Source organism: Mercenaria mercenaria, chromosome 6 (genome assembly GCF_021730395.1).
Source record: "Mercenaria mercenaria strain notata chromosome 6, MADL_Memer_1, whole genome shotgun sequence".
Lineage (NCBI taxonomy): Eukaryota > Metazoa > Mollusca > Bivalvia > Venerida > Veneridae > Mercenaria > Mercenaria mercenaria.
In genome coordinates this window covers 4,853,837-4,874,739 of record NC_069366.1, presented here as the reverse complement: position 1 = coordinate 4,874,739, position 20,903 = coordinate 4,853,837, and the positions used below count along the sequence as shown (strand labels likewise).

General features: G+C 37.2%; 1 protein-coding gene across 1 annotated transcript in view; it reads right to left on the bottom strand.

The window, feature by feature from the left end:
• Nucleotides 1-3,269: 3,269 nt before the first annotated feature.
• LOC123549763 (alpha-1-macroglobulin-like) overlaps nt 3,270-20,903 on the bottom strand; it is a 644,650-nt gene continuing 627,016 nt past the window's right edge. The window contains exons 39-40 of the mRNA XM_053546604.1: nt 15,593-15,752; nt 3,270-3,416 (exon numbers count right to left, since the gene is read on the bottom strand). Coding sequence (XP_053402579.1) covers nt 3,270-3,416; nt 15,593-15,752 — 307 coding nt within the window. The remainder of the gene's footprint in view (nt 3,417-15,592; nt 15,753-20,903) is intronic.

The window sequence follows — 20,903 nt, the reverse complement described above, 5'->3', positions numbered from 1 at the left end:
CCACAAAAAAACTCCTTACCAGGTAGAGATACCTTAAAATACACCTAAAATTAGAAAGTAACAACTATGTTGTACCACAGAAAAGTGGTCTTGGGTTTACCCTACGGTCAATTATAAAAAAGTTACAATATAAGTTATTTATAGTAACAACTAAGGGAAGTTAATCTTAAAAAAAAAAAAAAAAAAAAAAAAAAATACAAAAAAAAAAATTGTAAGTCCACACAGAATTCCTTACCAGGTAGAGATTGGTCAAAATACACCTCAAAATTGGATGTAACATGCATGTTGTACTACAGAAAAGTGGTCTCGATTTTTCCCTACGTCTAGTAATGAAAAAGTTACAATATAAGCTATTTATAGTAACAACAAAGGGAAGTAATTCTAAAGAAGGGAACTGCGTAAGACACTTCGTCTCATGATGGTGTATAATTGTGCCAAGTTACATCAAAATCCCTCTATGCATGAAGAAGATATGCTCCGGACAAAGTTTTCATTCTTGTATCCTTTGACCTCTAAGTGTGACCTTGACCTTAGACCTAGGGACCTGGTTCTTGCGCACGACACTCCGTCTCATGATGGTGAACAATTGTGCCAACTTTCATCAAAATCCATCCATGCATGTAGAAGATATGCTAACCCTAACCCTAACCTAACCCTAACCCTATATTTAGTAACAATGACCTTGACCTTGATCCCAGAAACCCCAAAATCAATCCCAAGCTACAACTTTATATAAGTTTTCTATACACCAAGTTTCATCATGATAGCTCATTCCTAAGTTAAGTTATTGACCGGAAACCCTTTTTCTATTTTAAGTAACAGTGACCTTGACCTTGACCCCAAAAACCCCAAAATCAATCCCAGCCTTTGTCTTGATATAAGCTACATACATACCAAGTTTTATTAAAATATCTTTACCGAAACAAAAGTTATTGACCGGAAACCCTTTTTCTATTTTAAGTAACAGTGACCTTGACCTTGACCCCAGAAACCCCAAAATCAATCCCAGCCTTTGTCTTGATATAAGCTACATACATACCAAGTTTTATTCAAATATCTTTACCGAAACAAAAGTTATTGACCGGAAACACCAGTTTGACGCCGCTGCCGCCCGCCCACCCAACCGACATCTACCCCAATCTAATAACTAACTACAAAAGTTATCCTGTCAAATGAAAAATTGAAAACAAACAAGTCATTCCCATGTGTTAATTACTTACATAGTTTTCAATCAGATCACTGATGCATGTTTTCACTCAAATAAGAAAGAAAACCGTCATGTGACGTATCTATAGACATTCTATTCACCTTTCACTTAACCTTTAGCCTGCCAGTAATTCTGCCTTTGTGACCAGTGCAGACCAAGATCAGCCTGCACATCCTTGCATGATGATCCTGGTCTGCACTGTGTGCTATTCAGTCAGCAAATTTTCAGTGAACACTCCTCTGAATAATAAATGGTACTGCCCAAATTGAACAACAGACCATTTAGCAGGGTAAAGGTTAAATAAATGTAACAAGAATGTTTCACATACATTACAATAAAATTCACTGCTACACTGTACATGTACATTACGTGTAATATGTTATGTACCTAAGCAGGAATATTTTGCTTTTCGTAATACACTTCTGTCTTGTATTTTGTACAAAATCTCAAAATTTATTAGAATTTTTTGTAAATTTATAGAACTTTATTAGTAATTACGTTACAAACAAAATGCATATATTTAAATGATAAATAATTTAGACTTTCTGCTCTGTTGTTAAAATTCAAACTTCCAACTAAATGTGTGTCCATAGGACACTGGTGCCCCCATCTCCTGTCAACATACGGTTATGTTTAATTTGTTCAGAATACAAAACTATACACGTCATATTCTCATATCACCTTGGGTTGGGGGTGTCTTCAGTGGGTGGGGGATTGGGTATGAATTCTACAAAACAGAATATGATAGAAACTTAAAGAGTAAATTCTTTTATCTTTTTTATGGTTGGGAGAGGGGAGGGTGTATTAGTTGAAAAAAATCAAATTCCAAATAAAACCACTGGTGCACAACCGCACATGCTAAACGACATTCTTATAAAGTTTCATGGCTCCAGGTCATAAACTCAAGATACACCCGATGCCATCTTGAGCCTTTAATGCATATTTTTCACAAAGGCAAGGGCCATTGCTCTACATGTCTAGAAGAGTGCAATCCCAAACAAAACATCAGGTGCACAACTTCACATGCTAAATAATATTCCTATATGGTTTCTTGACTCTAGGTCATATACTGTTTGGTTAAATAATCAATACAAACTTTTAAGCCATTTATGCATATATTTTACCAAGTCAAGACCACAACCCTGATGCAAAACTTCACATGTTGCTTAACCATCCTCTAATACTTCAAGAATCTAGATTAAATACTGTGAAATTATTAATATTCCTGGGTGACTAATTTTCATGGATTTCGTGGTTGAATCAATCCATGAAATTTAATCTCAACTAACAAGTAAAATTCCCATTCATTTTATGTTCAAAAGTTGAAATCCACAAATTCATATCCCCACGAAATTGCCGTTTTGACCAAAACCACAAAATTTTATGCCCACGAAATTAAATGATTTTACAGTACTTTTTGAGACATCTGCGGCACTAGCTTTTAGGCCCTTATATGCATATTTTTGACAAAGTCAAGGGCCATACTTCTAGTCTGGCTGAATGAAATCCCAAACAAAGCCACAGGTGCACAACTTCACATGCTGAATTATATTTCTATCCGACTTCCTGCCTCTAGGTCAAATACTTTTTGAAATATGTGCAACACAAACTTTTATGACTTTTATGAATATTTTTGACTATGTCAAGGGCCATAACTCTTGAGTGAAATCCATAAAATCTTCACATGATGAACAATATTTCATGTCTCTAGGTCAAATGCTTTGTGTGGCACATGCAGCACAACTTTTCAGTCCTGTATGCATATTCTGGATTAAGTCAAGGACCATAACTCAAACAAAATCACAGGTGCACAACTTCACAGACTGAATAACAATCCTTTGAAGTTCTATGACTCTAGATCAAATACTTTTTGAGATATACACAACACAATTGAACAGACCAATGGACAGCTGTACGGACGGACGGACAACAGTTAATCTATGTACCTCCAAGCCCCCAAAAAGTTCTGAATGCACAAAGTCTCCTGCACTTTCTTGCACATTCGGTGAAAGAAACATTGAAAGTGAAATATATATATTTAAACTATCAAAGTTTACATACCTTAAAAGGTATCAACAAAATGTCTGCACATACCTTCTTTATAATAGTCCCAGACTCTTGCAACAGCTGGCTGACGGTTATCCACAGCAGTATTCTCTTCATACTTAATGCGTAAACACCTTTGACCTCCAAACTTATCACCTGTTTCCTGAATAACAATAAAAATGCAGCTACAAAGAAGTCCTTGTAAATTCAATTTATACTGTAAATACCTCATTTTCTTTGCAAGTCATGCATCTATTAAAGTGCTTTTAGTGTAACAGTAAAATGAAATCTTTTACGTCATACCACTTCCATTCTCAGATGAGATGCGCACCACTTGACTTGCCAGAACCTCAGTGCGCTATTGATTTTCATAGAGTAGGGACGTAGGTCTGTCCTCTATTAGGCCATACCAAATTGATTTGTCGTTTGTCGGAACTACCGCATCAATGATTTCATTCCCGAGAAAAAGAAAAAAAAAATTCACCCGCCCACACGTACATAAAAATCGCCAATTTTTTTTTTTTTTTCTGATTACGCGGTCCGGAATGATAACGGTAAAACAGGTTTTATCGCTGTTTTAATGTGTCAAAGTGATATTTATCGTAATCCATGCATTCGTAACACATGTAGCTGATGACACAAACTCAAAAAGTCAGGAATTATGGTGTTGTTCATCATTTGTTTTAAATCTGGAGTGTCTGTGCTAGTGCCTTCGATGTGCCGGTAGGTGATGAAGTAGGCACGTTCTACGATTGTTCAAATTATACAGTGAAAATAACAAAGTCCGACTTGTAAGACGTGCATGGCCGCGGGGATTCAATTGAAAATATTTGGATTAAACATAGAAATATTGTTCAGATAAAGTTTCCAAACCATTTGTTATCAGTTGTTTAGTTCAATACTTTAGATCTAGAGCCAAAGCCAAAGCCATTCTTTTCTTAAAAAAAAAGTTTGTTCACAGATCCTGTCTCGGGCCCAAATCGTTTTGAACGTAACTTCTTTAGTATGGCAGTCAGATATTCTATCAAAATGCATATATTCATTTAAAAAAAAAAGTGTAGCTTTTCAAATAAGTAGTGTAGATATAAAAAATAATTTCTGTCGTATTGTAACCCCAATTTTCCCTGTTTGTATTTTAATTGGCTGTGAATTGATTGAAAGAAAGAATCTGAAAAAACAGACCTTCCCAACTCAAAATTTCTTGGTCAGTCAAAGCACAACAAATAACACTTTTTAAGAGTGGCCATATTGGGATCATTTTTTGTCCGTCTGTTATCATTTTTGACTGAAATGAACCTCTACCACAAAAACGTAAGCTAACCTTATCTGTTAAGAAACTAGAAATTGCTTTTGTAAAAAAGGACATGTCTCCCCCAATGCAAAGTCCTATAGGCAAGAAGTCAATAGGAGTCAGGAGCGAAAGTCAAAGAGACACTGATGGTTGGCTGCAATAGGGATCATCTACTTGGTATGTCCAGTCATCCCGCTAAATTTCAACACTATTGGCCTAGTGGTTCTCAAGTCACTGTTCAGGCTCCTGTGACCTTGACCTTTGATCAAGTGACCTAAAAATAAATAGGGGTCATCTACTCTGCATGTCCAATCATCCTATTAAGTTTCAACATTCTAGGTCAAGTAGTTCTCAAGTTATTTTCCAGAAATGATTTTACATGACCAGGCCCCTGTGACCTTGACCTTTAATAGACTGACCCCAAAATCAATAGGGGTCATCTACTCTGCCAGTTCAATCATCCTATGAAGTTTCAACATTCTGGGTCAAGTGGTTCTCAAGTTATTGATCGGAAATTGTTTTCCATGTTCAGGCTCCTGTGACCTTGACCTTTAACAGAGTGACCCCAAAATTGATAGGGGTCATCTACTCTGCATGTTCAATCATCCTATGAAGTTTCAACATTCTGGACCAAGAGGTTCTGAAGTTATTGATCGGAAATGGTTATCAATGTTCAGGCCCCTGTGACCTTGACCTTTAACGGAGTGACCCCAAAAACAATAGGGGTCATTTATTCTGCATGAACAATCATCCTATGAAGTTTCAACATTCTGGGTCGAGTGGTTCTCAAGTTACTGACCGGAAATGGTTTTCAATGTTCAGGCTCCTGTGACCTTGACCTTTAACAGAGTGACCCCAAAATTGATAGGGGTCATCTACTCTGCATGTTCAATCATCCTATGAAGTTTCAACATTCTGGACCAAGAGGTTCTGAAGTTATTGATCGGAAATGGTTATCAATGTTCAGGCCCCTGTGACCTTGACCTTTAACGGAGTGACCCCAAAAACAATAGGGGTCATTTATTCTTCATGACCAATCATCCTATTAAGTTTCAACATTCTGGGTCAAGTGGTTCTCTAGTTATTGATCGGAAATGGTTTTCAATGTTCAGGACCCTGTGACCTTGACCTTTGATAGAGTGACCCCAAAAACAATAGGGGTCGTCTACTCCAGCAGCCCTACAACCCTATGAAGTTTGAAGGTTCTAGGTCAAATGGTTCTCCAGTTATTGCTCGGAAATGAAGTGTGACGTACGGACAGACGGGCGGACGGACAGGGCAAAAACAATATGTCTCCCCCAGAGGAGGGGAGACATAATTATTCCAATGGGATTCAAGCAATGTCGAAGCATTTGTGTGCCCAACTCCGTTTGGTCTCATTGGTCAAGTGATTTATTACTTTCCCCTCACCTCTACCGTTTGGAGTTTCACTAGGGGCACAAAGTTGCTCATGTGTCGAAGCCATCTAAATGGGTTTCAGAAGATATGTTATTCCACTTGGGTGCCCGTTTTGTCTTAAATATTCCTCATCCTCTGCCGTTAAATGGGCACGCCTTCAGATTAATGTAGAACAATCAAAATTAAAAATAAGACACTCATCCCTCAGTAATTATAAATACAAAATAAAAACAAAGTGATTCAGTGAGTTATAGCAAGAATTTATTTGCAAAACCATTCATGTAGTCTATAAAACATATAGAAAAGCTATCTACTGTGTTAGTCACACTGTAAATATTAAAGTTCTGTGTTATTCTTAAAGAAATGTTAACTTCATGTATAATCATAACTGCAAAAAAAAAAAAAAAAAAAAAATACCCGCTCGCTTCATGTAAAAGCTACTCGCCTCTGAAAAATCAAAATTGAGAAAAAAAAAAAAAAAATTTGCTCGCTCGCTCCCATTTTTTTTGAAAATTTTCTGAAGAACTATTAATCAATTTGGTATGGCCTTAGCCACATTGTTTTATCGTTTCACCTTAGCAAAATCTGTGTTGACTTTGTTAACGTGGTTGGACAGTTTAGTTAAGTAAGTTCATATTTAACTTACTGTGTTGAGCTTACGATAATACAGTTTTCTTATTTACTGCTTTTGAAGAGGCTGAAAGCTTATTTAGACACTTTTCTTGTTTTCTGTTTTTTCACGGAAAGCAATTTTATCAAGCGTATTGTTCTTTCTAAAGCTCATTTTGCAATGGCTGTCAATAACTTGTTTTATTTCTATTATGAGTATTTATAGGGATTAACTCATTTTGTTTGTAATGCGAATAAATTCTTTGGCTAGACATTGCTTTATTTTTATACATGGCGAGCTATTTTCAGACCCGTAGCGAACACATTGTTTACACTTTTTTGATGACGTTTACTGCAAGGCGGTTGCGTTGTAAGCATTTTTTGTATTCTTTTAACAGGTATGTCCACCAGTTGTGGTGACATTTCGCCTCGTTTGCTGTGACATTTATCACGGTCTATGTTAATTTCATCATGGCAGATGCAATGTTGTCATCACAGAAAGAGAAGTCTGGTGGTTCAGCAGGTATGTCCGATAAAGACTGTTAAAAATACATCAAACAAGCCTGTAGGCAAATCTAGCAGTACTTCCAATACTGTTAAAAGTGTGATTAAGCCCCCACAAAAGAAATCGTTGTCTGATTCCTACCAGTTAATGACTTTCAATAAAGAGGCCCTGTCCATTTTGAGAGATATGAACAATAACATTACAAGTACCAATTCAACAGTAGAGGAATTAGCAAGTTAGGTTGATATGTTGTATGAGCAGAGCAATTTTTATGATGATTGTGATCCACATGGGTTTTCTGGGTATCCCTTAGTGGATTAAGTTTATGACGATGATGAGTGTCCCCATTATGACAGTGTGCCCGATCAGAAAAGGCCACTTGAGCAGGAAGAGGATGATGAGAATGTTCAGTTCAATCCTTCAGAAATTCAGTAAGTCTGACCCTGTAGATAATTCTATAGATCAGAAGTTGGCTGATATGATTAATAGTACTTTCAGAGAGGGCATGTCTGATGAGAATTATAATTAGCTTACAAAGTACATTGTTCATCCCAAGGACTGCAAGTCTCTAAAAGTTACACATGTTAACCCAGGGGTTTGGACTATTCTGAAGCCTCATACTCAGAGGGAAGATTCCAAAATGAGAGGTGTTCAAGGTACCATTGTCAAAGCTACCTGTAACCTTGAAAAAACTTTTAGATAAAGGTGCCCGATACTTTGAATCTGATATGATAGAATGGTGAACTACAGCTTTTGGTCTGCTAGGTCAGGCAAATAAGTGGATCAATGTTAGGAGTCGGGATCTCCAAAAACAAGAATGGCAGACTGTCATAAAACACACCCGTCATCGAACTTGGCCTAATTAAAGGGCCATAATCCAAGAGTGCCTCGGGCGATTTGCCTGGTTATCGAACTTGGTTGAGATATTATGCCCACAAACATTGTCAGCAAGTTTGGTGAAGATCCAATGAGAACTGTTAGACTTAGAGAGCAGACAAGGCTAAATTCGCAGATTTCTAGTAATTCAAGGGCCATATTCCAAGAGTGACAGGGGCGATTTGGCTGGTTACTGAACTTGGCTTGTAGATATTATGCCCACAAACATTATCTGCAAGTTTTTGGAAGATTGGATGAAAAGTGTTCGACTTAGAGTGAAGACAAGGCTAAATTCGCAGTTTTTTAAATAAGAGTGAGTGTTCGGGTTTAACGTCTTTTTCAACAATTTTTCAGTCATATAAACGACGGTGTCTACTTGTAGCAGTGAGCACAATGCCCAACTTTATAGTGCTGCCTCACTGGAATATCACGCCGTAGACACGTGGCATGATACCCCACCCAGTCACATTATACTGACACCGGACTGACCAGTCCTAGCACTATCCCCTTAATGCTGAGCGCCAAGCGAGGAAGCTGCTAGTACCATTTTTTACGTCTTTGGTATGACGCGGCCGGGGATCGAACCCATGACCTCCGGCACTCAAAGCGGACGCTCTACCACTAGGCAACCGAGGCGGTAGTTTTTTAAATAATTCAAGGGCCATAAGCTAAGAGTGCCTGAAGTGTCATTTTGGCTGGTTATCAAATTTGGCCCAGATATTATGCTTACAAACACTGTCACCAAGTTTTGTGAAGATTTGATGAAAACTCTTTGACTTAGTGGGCGGACAAGGCTAAATTTGTAGATTTCGAGTAATCCAAGGGCCATAACTCAAGAGTGCCTGGGGAGATTTTGCTGGTTATCAAACTTGGCCAGGATATTGTTATGCCCACAAACATTGTTACCAAGTTTGGCAAAGATTGGATGAAAACTGTTATGCTTACAAACACTGTCACCAAGTTTTGTGAAGATTTGATGAAAACTCTGACTTAGTGGGCGGACAAGGCTAAATTTGTAGATTTCGAGTAATCCAAGGGCCATAACTCAAGAGTGCCTGGGGAGATTTTGCTGGTTATCAAACTTGGCCGGGATATTGTTATGCCCACAAACATTGTTACCAAGTGTGGCAAAGATTGGATGAAAACTGTTTTCAGAGACGGGTGTATAAAAAGACATAGACCTGAAACTTCTCTATCTGTTTTCTGCATCAATCCCTTTCAATGATCAGTTGTTTGGGGACTCCATGTTCGAGGGCATTAAAGATATACAAGAAATTAATAAGATTAGCAAACAGGTGTCTCAAGGAAGACCTAGGGGTTGTGGTACAAGTTAGTTCTCACGCTTCAGGAGACCTTTTAGATGTGGTCTTGTTGGTAGAGGAGCTTATTCCGCCCCAATGCCAAGAAACTTGTACAAAGCAGAAACAACCAAGAAGTAACTTCTAATGCTGTAGGTTTTAGAGCAGGTAGGCTTAGTTTATTTGAAGAAAATTGGAGAAAACTTATTTCAACTAAATCAGTTTTAGATAATGCTTTACACTGTCATATTGAGTTTATATAAGATTTCCCCTCTCAATCAAAATTACAACATCAGTTTTGTAATAATAAAAGGGTCATAATATTATGCCAATACAAGTTGAATGCAAGTTTGATTAGAGTCAATTGCAAAATGTGGTATCTATTGTGTTCACAAGCCAAAAATAGCAAATTCTGGCCCTTTAAGGGGCCATAACTCTGGAACCCATGATGGGATCTGGCCAGTTTTCAAAAGGAACTGAGATATTATGCAAATACAAGTTGTGTGCAAGTTTTATAAAAGCTGATTGCAAAATGTGGTCTCTATCATGTTCAAAAGCCAAAAATGGCAAATTTTGGCCCTTTATGGGGCCATAACTCTCGAACCCATGATGGGATCTGGCCAGTTTCACTTTAAGCACACAGTTTGACAGATGGGTAAATATGCACAATGACAACTGGTAATACATCTTTTATTGTGCATCAATCACGTTTTTCCCCCCAGTGATTCTTATCGCAGAGACATTCCTTGTATTTTATGTTTTTTGTTAACATTTATAGAACTAGATGCCCATAAGCAACATGTCAAAAAGACTGATCGCGGCAAACATTTCAGCAAAATTGTTAAAGATCATCTCCATCCATGGCTATGTTACAGCCCAGACAAGAGAAACTGCATCAAATTTTGACCTTTGACCCTTAAGTATGACCTTGACCTTTCAAGTACTTATGCCCGACAGACATTAACAATTGTGCCAAGTTATTTAGGAAACACTCAATCCATTGCCGAGTTACAGCCTGGATAAGGAAAACTGCACAAAGTTTTGACCTTTGACTGCCAAGTATGACAATGACCTTTAAGGTAGGGGTCTGGGAGTTGCACTCAACACTCTGTCTAAAAACAAATGTTGCTTTATGTATGGCAAAGGTACAGCCCGGACCAGCTCTAAAATGACCTTTGACCCCCCAAGTGTGACCTTGACCCTTGAGTTAAGGACCTGAGGTCTGCTGGCAATACTCTGTCTCATACAGGTGAACACTATGCCAAAGTAAAACAAAAAGATCACTCCATCCAAAGTTAAGGCCTGGAAAAAAGCTCTAAAATGGTCTTTGACCCTTTAACAGTGATCTTGACCTTTGAGATAGGAACCTGTTGTTTGCACACGACACTCCTTCTCATTGAGCTGAACATTCATGCCAAATATAATCAAGATTCCTTAATGCATGTCAAAGTTATGGGCCGGACAAGATCTGACATGACTTTTGACCTCCAAATGTCACCTTGACCTTTGAGATAGGAACCTGGGTTTTGCGCAAGGCACTCCGTCTCACTGAGTTATCATTCATGCTAAATATAAACAAGACTGCTTCATGCATGTCAAAGTTATGGTCCAGACAAACAAATCCAGATGGACAAACACACACTGACGCACACACATGCACGAACAGCCATCTGGACAACTATGTCTTTGCTTCTGCAAGCCAGCTCGACATAAATAATTCATTAACAGTTCACTGACAATGCAAACAAAAACACAATAGTGTATGCAAAAATAGAATATGTAATTGTTATGCTTATTTCAATAATAGTGCATGCAAAAATAACGTAATTCCTGACAGAACATACAAAACTGGGGTAGGGTATTCAATAACAACATATGCGACAAGAAAAGATTGGTAAAACTGTTGGATTCTCCCTGAAGTATGATTACTCGTATTAAAAGCATAAAAGCAGAATTCGTCGACAGGGCACATGTCTTGTCTTAGTAGTGAAGCTTCTTAAGAAGTTTCATAGAACTCCAGCAAGTATTTGTTGTGCTGAGCACACACAAGATTATGCACATTATCCTCTTGCGAGCGGAACTTCAAAAAGAGTTTTCCTTAAAGGATGGCCCTACAGTTTACCAATGCTGAATAATCCAAGAGCAATAACTTAACAAGAGGGTATTTGACCCTAAAGCGCTCAGCTGTGTACAAGGCTTCAAGTGTGTTTGTATAAGTACAGAGTTAGGTTTCTTCTATGTTAGCCTATATTATATATATGTCACACACACTTTTGAACCTAGGGCAATAATTTGAACAATTATGGTAGACATTACAAATCTGATATCACATGCTAAATATCAAGGCTCTAGCTTTTATTGATTCAGAGAAGAAAAGTGACCACGCCTCCCCCACTAGCAGCCATGCTTTTTGACGCATCACAATAATCTGAACAATCTTAGTAGAGGGTCACAAAAGAACAATTTGTGTAAAATTATTCTAAAATCAGGCTAGCAGTTTCAAACAAGAAGATTTTTAAAGTTTCAATATATACATATAAGGAAAAGTGACCTTGCCTTCTGGCAGCCATGTTTTTTGTTAAATCAAAATAATTTGAACAATCTTGGTAGATGGTCACACAAGGACCATTTTGTGTAAAATTATTTTAAAATCGGCTTAGCAGTTTCACACAAGAAGAGTTTCCACTATTTACAAACAGGGAAAAGTAACCACGCACTCTGGCAGCCATCCTTTTTGACGAATCAAAATAATTTGAACAATCTTGGTAGAAGGTCAGACAAGGACCATCTGTGTAAAATTATTCTAAAATCAGGCAAGCAGTTTCATACAAGAAGATTTTTAAAATTTCCACTATATACATAAAGGGAAAAGTGACCATGCCTTCCAGCGGCCATGTTTTTTGACAAATCAAAATAATTTGAAAAATCTTGGTAGACAGAAGGACAATTTGTGTGAAATAATTTCAAAATCAGACCATTGGTTTAGGAAGAGATGTTGTTTGAAGTTTTTTCTATTTCTATAGCTCTGGCAGCCCCTATGTGCAGCCAAGCAGAACCGTTTGAACAACATTGGTAGAGGACCATCCAAGGAAAATCATGGCCAAGTTTTATCAAAATCCTTTCATTGGTTTTGGAGGAGATGTCGTTGAAACACAAGTGCTGACGAAAGACGGATGCATACCGGACACAGCGTGATCACAATACCTCACCATGAGCACTTTGGACTCAGTTGAGCTATAAAATTTATCGACAAAAACATGAAGACAATATGCTAACCTCCTGCTTAAAGTGAAGCTTCCTCTGAATTTTTGCTGAATTCCAGCCAATGGTTTCTGAGAAATACTCTGGACAAGAATGACCCTATAGTTTACTCATTCTAAATAATCAAAGATCATCCGACCAGAACAAGAAGATAATATGTGCATTGCCTCTTGAGACTGATGTTTCCTATTAAGTTTCATTGAATTCTAACAATAGGTTCCTGAGGAATAATGTGGACAAGAAATGCTGCAATAGTATTCAAATGTTGAATAATCAAAGGGTAATAAAGAAGTGAAGAAGAGCTTTCCGCAAGACAGCACGCTCCATGATTCTGCCATCTGACAGTGAAATGAATATATGTCTCAATAAGAGACCTCTACTTTAAAAGGAAGATACACCAAGGGGCATAATTCTGTTAAGAACACAAATTATTAGAGTTATTGGAATTGTTAGGGGAGTTTCAAGCCATTATCTTATATAATACCAAAGGTATGTATAGAAAACAAAGTTTGTCAAGTTAATACAGAAAAACAAAGGTTGCTGAAAAACATTTAATAATAAACCTTAAAAATAACCTAAGTATAACACCTTGGTGACCCTGACCTTATGTATAATGGGCCCAGCCGCTGCACATACTTTGTATGCTGGACAATGATTATGTGAAGTTAAATACAAGCAATAGTAACAAAGCTATGACAGAAAAACAAAGGTTGCCGAAAAACTTTAACCAAGAAAGCTCACGCCAGCGCTGACACCGATGTCATGTGTGCATGCAAAAATGGGATAAATAATTTTAAATACCTTCTTCAATGACAGTGCATGAAAAAAAATAGGATAGGTTAATACACTCTTCTACATCAACACAGAATATGATCTCTTAATTGTGAAGCCCACTTCACTGACAGTGTACACAGAGACACTTAACTGATTCTTCTTTTTCACTAACAGCATACAGAAAAAGTATTATTGTAGTGCCTTTTTCATTGCCAACACTTAAAATAGGATTTAATTTAGTAGTTTTGATTTTTCTACAATGTGGGAAGGAATACTGTTTTGTTTGTTTTGGGTTTAGCGCCATTTTCAACGGTATTTCAGTCATGTGACGGCGGGCAGTTAACCTAACCAGCGTTCCTGGATTCTGTACAAGTACAACCCTGTTCTCTGCAGGTTAAAAAATGGTGATGTTAATTTTTTTGTTGCGACCAAGAAAGAGCGCTCCTATATTTTATCTACCGATTTAGATTAAGGGTATATTAGAATCACAAAAATTTATACCAAAATCATATTTTGATACTATTTATACACTCTGGCAGTAATACGTCATACAAATACCTTGAAAAATCTAAACACTACCACTATATAGCGTAATGGCTGATACCCGCCCCCCCCCCCCCCCCCCCCCCACCGTAAAATCGGGAACGGGTGTTTATTGGTGGCTAATACTGGAAAACGCGATTTATCCTATAATGTCGATACCGAGAATGATCACTCAGATTTTGGAAGATATATGGCTTTTACAAAATTAAGCCGGGAAAACCATCATTTCAAACTCTGGAATTTGTATGGCAGAATGCATAGTATACTGTAAGACTTACGCAAGCAAAAGTATTTTTAATTTTTAATTTTGTGGGATTGAAAACATTCTAGTCGTTAACTAAAAATTAATAAATTGTTATTACTTTTTTTTGCTGAACTCCAATAATCTTTAATGTCATAACACAATATCATTGGATTTATACTGTACATCTGTCTGCACCCTTGTGAAATTAAGACGAGTACCTGATTTGAACTTTTTTATCTTCGCAAATATTTTTCTTTTATGCTGTTAACTTACCTGTTGTTAATGGAGGGATACTATAGAAATAGGATATTTAATCTCTGTGTGGTTCTTTTCTAAGTAATGATATACAAGAGGGCAATGATGGCCCTATATTGTTCACCTGAGTACCATTGCTCTTAATGATAAGATCAAGTTTTGACATCACATAGGCATACATATTAAATATCATCAGGATAAGCATATAGCATACAGTAGTTTTTTATGTAATTTACAAATTTAAATCACACTTTTTGAATTCCCTGCTTTTTAAATTATGTGCATATTGTGGAAATAAAAGCTCCTGTATAGTATGAAAAACCAAACTTGTTTCCACACATTCCTGAAAAGTTTGGTTGTAATCCTTCCAGTAGTTTCAGAGGAGTAGTTAGGACAAAATTCTGTGACAAACAGACTGACAGCACAAAATATAACTATCTACATATGAAAGACATTATCATGATGCCTTCTCAACTGACAGCATAAGCTGAAACAGGATATATAATATCATTGTTTTCTTCAGTAACAATTTGCTCTTCACTTTCAGTGAGTGTAGAAATAGGATAAGTAATTATAATGCAGTCTTCACCATCAGGGTAATTAAGATATCTTCACTTATAGTGAGTGTGATATTTCATGTGGGGAAGTTGGCAGTTACTTTCGGAGAACAGGTTTGTACTGGTACAGAATCCAGGAACACTGGTCAGGTTAACTGCCTGCCAATACATGACTGAAATACTGTTGAAAAACAGTGTTAAACCCAAAACAAACAAATTTTAGTGAGTGTAGGCAAAACAAGAACAAATAATTCTGAACTTTTCTTCACAAACAATGTGTTTTTCACTTTCACAGAATAAGTAATTTTAATGCAGTCTTCACTGTGGACAGAGGACAGGTACTTCACTTTACCTTGAGGATATAGACAGATATAAGACAGGTAATTATGACATCTTCTTCTAATGAATTCTTCACTGACAATGTAAGCAGATATCCAATAAGTGTTTATAGTGTCTTTTTTCACTGTCAGTACAAGCAGAACTTTTATATCATTCCTTATTCTCTGACATTAAAATACTTTTTACTTTTAGAAAATAAATGTGTCCATCTAAGTTTTACAAGTCCTGACCATTGGTATAAAACCTCTTTAAGGACCAACTAAGTCTATAACACTGATAGAGTCATTAAAGAAAACAAAAGTCAATGATAAAAATATATTTTTCACCGAAACAAAGAAAAGGCTTTTTTTTTTTAATTCTCAATAATTCTAGTCATACAGTATACTTACCATGTAATAAGCAGTAACAATGTCACTCTTGTCACTGATTTCAACTTTATTTGGGGCTTCTGCTGCTGGTATTTCCTCTTTTACAATCTCCTTAAGAGTATAGCCTGTCTGAGCTTCTAATGTGAAGACAACCATTGATCCAAAGTCACCAAAGAAATTTCTGAAATATATGCTTTGATTATAATGTTGTAATATTGTATAAAACTTATAAAAATATGAAACCAGAAGGCGGAGAAGGCTCTTAGTTGCACATTTGACTTTAACTTTAGCATTTACTCTGACCAAATTCTGTAAAGATCCATCAAGCATTCATGAGAAGTGTTTCGAATTTTAAAAAAAAAGTTTTTGGCAGCTTTTACATCTAATCAAACACAGCTTTTTGTATGAATATGAAAAAGGTCCATCTAAGAATGCTGCAGACTAAGTTTGGTAAAGATCAACAAAGCAGTTAAACAGAAAAAGTTGTTTAATAAGGCTTTTTTTCAGTTTTCAACACTAGCAGTCTCAAGAGGTCAAGCAGAACCATTTTACAAGATCTGTCACAGGAGACAGCACGCTCAACTATTTCGATGCTGGATAGTGAAACTGGGCACATCTGAGGAAAGTTGAGCTGTCATTTAAGTGTTTAATGGTGCCAGAGTTATGGCCCTTATGTCAGACGATGTGGGTGATGATGAAGAATAACTATTTCAAGTTTGAATCAAATCCATCAAGTAATTACAGAGATAAGCAGAAAAAAGAGAAAGTGTAAAAAAACTTTAACCAAGGTGGGGACGCGGAAAGATGCAGACGCCGACGCTGGGTCGAGTAGGATAGCTCTCCTTATACTTTGTATAGTCGAGCTAAAAAATGAGAAAATTCTATCAAAAGGATGTTTCAGACCATATTTGGTGAACATTCATCATGTTTTTCATTTGCTGTTTGTCAGTTTTTCTAGTTTCAGCTCTGGTAGCCTCTAAGTGCAGTCAAGTGGAACCATTCAAACAAACTTCACAAAGATTTGTCCAAAGAGGCTTTAGCTTAAGTTTGATGAATGTCCTTCACACGGTTAGCTGGTATTAGATACCTAACAAGATATTTAAACAAGAGTGCCAGAATATCACAATATACGCCCGTCACAGCAAATTTCTTTACTCTAGCACCTGTATTTGCAAATGGAATTTTAATTTTGTGGTTGTTTAGTAATCATTGTAAGTCTTTTGCTTTTCTAAGTCCACAAAAAAACTCCTTACCAGGTAGAGGTACCTTAAAATACACCAAAAATTGGAAAGTAACATCTATGTTGTACCACAGAAAAGTGGTCTTGGTTTTTCCCTACGGTCAATTATAAAAAAGTTACAATATAAGTTATTTATAGTAACAACTAAGGGAAGTTAATCTTAAAAAAAAAAAAAAAAAAAAAAAAAAATCCAAAAAAAAATTGCAAGTCCACAGAAAAATCTTTACCAGGTAGGGATTGGTCAAAATTGGATGTAGCATGCATGTTGTACTACAGAAAAGTGGTCTTGATTTTTCCCTACAACTAGTAATGAAAAAGTTACAATATAAGCTATTTATAGTAACAACAAAGGGAAGTAATTCTAAAGAAGGGAACTGCGCATGACACTTCGTCTCATGATGGTGTATAATTGTGCCAAGTTACATCAAAATCCCTCCATGCATGAAGAAGAAATGCTTTGGACAAAGTCATTCTTGTATCTGACCTTTGGCCTCTAAGTGTGACCTTGACCTTAGACCTAGGGACCTGGTTTTTGCGCATGACACTCCGTCTCGTAGTGGTGAACATTTGTGCCAAGTTATATCAAAATCCCTCTATGCATGAAGAAGAAATGCTCCGGACAAGGTTTTCATTCTTGTATCCTTTGACCTCTAAGTGTGGCCTTGACCTTAGACCTAGGACCTGGTTCTCATGCAAGACACTCCGCCTTGTGGTGGTGAACATTTGTGCCAAGTTATATCAAAATCCCTCTATGCATGAAGAAGAAATGCTCCGGACAAGGTTTTCATTCTTGTATCCTTTGACCTCTAAGTGTGACCTTGACCTTAGACCTAGGGCCCTGGTTCTCGCGCAGGACACTCCGCCTCGTGGTGGTGAACATTTGTGCCAAGATATATCAAAATCCCTCTATGCATGAAGAAGAAATGCTCCGGACAAAGTTTTCATTCTAGTATCTTTTGACCTCTAAGTGTGACCTTGACCTTAGACCTAGGGACCTGGTTCTTGTGCACGACACTCCGTCTCATGATGATGAACAATTGTGCTGACTTTCATTAAAATCCCTCCATGCACGAAGAAGATATGCTCCAGACAAAATCATTCTTGAATTTGACATTTGACCTCTAAGTGTGACCTTGACCTTAGACCTAGGGACCTGGTTCTTGCGCATGACACTCCGTCTCATGATGGTGAACAATTGTGCCAAGTTTCATCAAAATCCCTCTATGCATGTAGAAGATATGCTCCGGACAAAGTCTGTGGATGCCGCCCGCCCGCCCATCCGCCCGCCAGGGGCGTTCCCATAATACGTCCCGTTTTTCAAACGGGCTTATAAAAATGGCATTTGCTTGGCATATTCTTAAAGTTGACCATGTTTTGCACGGTGTTGCAATTATTTAACAACTTTTACCTTGCCATTTTTTACAAGAGGGTCATGATGACCCTGGATCGCTCACCTGAGTAATATGAGCTACATGTTTACATATTAAGAAAGTCAGTAGGTCACATTCATGGTCAATGAAATTCAGTTTTACGATTTGTGTGCAAAACTGTGTATGTCATCAAAATTTCAAGGCTGTATCTTAAAAAACAAGAAAGTAGGTCAGTAGGTCAAGGTCACAGTCAAGTGACATCATATTACTTGGGGTCATCAGGTAATTATAATTAAACAGTCTTGGAAATAGGATCAGATGATTTTTTAAGTATTTTTCCTATATAACTCACATAATAACTAAGTGACCCCAGGGCGGGGCCTCTTTTAACCCCAGGGGCATAATTTGAAAAATTTTGGTAGAGGACTACTAGACAATGCATCATACCAAATATCAAAAGCCTAGGTCATATGGTTTCAGACAAGGAGATTTTTAAAGCTTTTTCCTATATAAGTCTATATAAAACTTGGGACCCCCAGGGCAGGGCCTCTTTTCACCCAAGGGGTACAATTTGAAAAATTTTGGTTGAGGACCATAAGACAATGCTACAAACCAAATATCAAAGGTCTAAGTGTTGTGGTTTCAGACAAGAAAATTTTTAAACTTTTTTTCCTATATAAGTCTATGTAAAACTTGGGACCCCCGGTGCTGGGCCATATTTGACCCTAGGGGCATAATTTGAATAATCTTGGTAGAGGACCACTAGATGATGCTACATACCAAATATCAAAGCCCTAGGCCATGTGGTTTTGTATAAGAAGACTTTCAAAGTTTTCCCTATATAAGTCTATATAAACCATGTGACCGCCGGGGCGGGGCCATATTTGAACCTAAGGGGATAATTTGAAAAATCTTGGTAAAGGACCACTAGATGATGCTACATACCAAATATCAAAGCCCTAGGCCATGTGGTTTTGTACACGAAGATTTTCAAAGTTTTCCCTATATAAGTCTATATAAACCATGTGACCCCTGGGGCGGGGCCATATTTGACCTTAGGGAAGAAGATTTTTAAAGTTTTTCCTTTCGGTTGCCATGGCAACCAGAGCTCTGCATGGAATTCAATTCTTTGAACAATTTTGAAAGGGGACCACCTAAGGATCATTCCTGTGAAGTTTGGTGTAATTCTGCCCAGTGGTTTTCAAGAAGAAGATTTTTTTAGAAATTGTTGATGGACAACGCAAGACAGACATCAAGCGGTCACAATAGCTCACCTCGTCACTTTGTGACAGGTGGGCTGAAAAAACAAGAAAGTAGGTCAGTAGGTCAAGGTCAAAGTAAAGTGATCCCTAATTGCTTGGGGTCATCAGGTAATTATAATTAAACAGTCTAGGAAATATGATCTGATAATTTTTGAAGTATTTATTCCTATATAACTCAAATAACAAGTGACCCCAAAGGAGGGGCCTCTTTTCACCCTAGGGGCATAATTTGAATAATCTTGTTAGAGATCCACTAGGCAATGCTACATGACAAATATCATAGGACTAGGCCTGAACTTTCAGACAAGAAGATTTTTATACTGTTTTCCCTATATAAGTCTATGTAAAATTTGGGACCCCAAGGGCATAATTTGAAAAAAAATTGGTAGATGACCACAAGGCAATGCAACATACCAGTATTAAAAGCATAGGCCCTGCAGTTGCAGGCAATAAGATTTTTAAAGTTTTTTCTTATATCAGTCTAAATAAAACTTGAGACCCCCCCCACCCCCACGGCCAGGGCCTCTTTTTACCTCTTGGTTATAATTTGAATAAGTTTGGTAGAGGACCACAAGGCAATGCTACATACCAAATATCAAAGGCCTAGGTCTTGTGGTTTTAGACAAGAAGATTTTTAAAGTTTTTTCCTATATAAGTCTATGTAAAACTTGTTTTAAAAGGGGGCCACCTAAAGATCATTCCTGTGAAGTTTGGTGTAATTCTGCCCAGTGGTTTTCAAAAAGAAGATTTTTTTAGAAAATGTTGACGGACGGACGACGCTCGTCACACGACGGACATTGAGCGGTCACAAAAGCTCACCGTGAGCCAAAAATGAATTTTGTATAATTTATAATATTTCTTCAAGCTCAAGTAGGGACATATTTCAAAGTGACAACCATTAATTGTCCAAAATGTTTGCAGAAAATTCATTATATCATTAACATTGATGAAAAAACAAGAGCTGTCAGTGGACAGCGCGCTCGACTATTCTCAGTGCTTGATAGTATAATATAAGCAATAAGTAAAACTTTAACATTACAATAAGCATATTCTAAGTCGAAAAAGGGCCATAATTCAGTCAAAATGCTTGATAGAGTTGCCTCCTCCTTTTTACAGACTGGGGTCATGATGGTAAACAAGTACGCAAAATATGAAAGCAATACCTCAATGGACTTTGCAAATATTTGGGGTGGTACGCAAACTTTAACATTTATTCTAAGTCGAAAAGGGGCCATAATTCAGTCAAAATGCTTGATAGAGTTGCTTCCTCCTTTTTACAGACTGGGGTCATGATGGTAAACAAGTATGCAAAATATGAAAGCAATATCTCAATGGACTTTGAAAATATTTGGGGTGGTACGCAAACTTTAACATTTATTCTAAGTCGAAAAGGGGCCATAATTCAGTCAAAATGCTTGATAGAGTTGCCTCCTCCTTTTTACAGACTGGGGTCATGATGG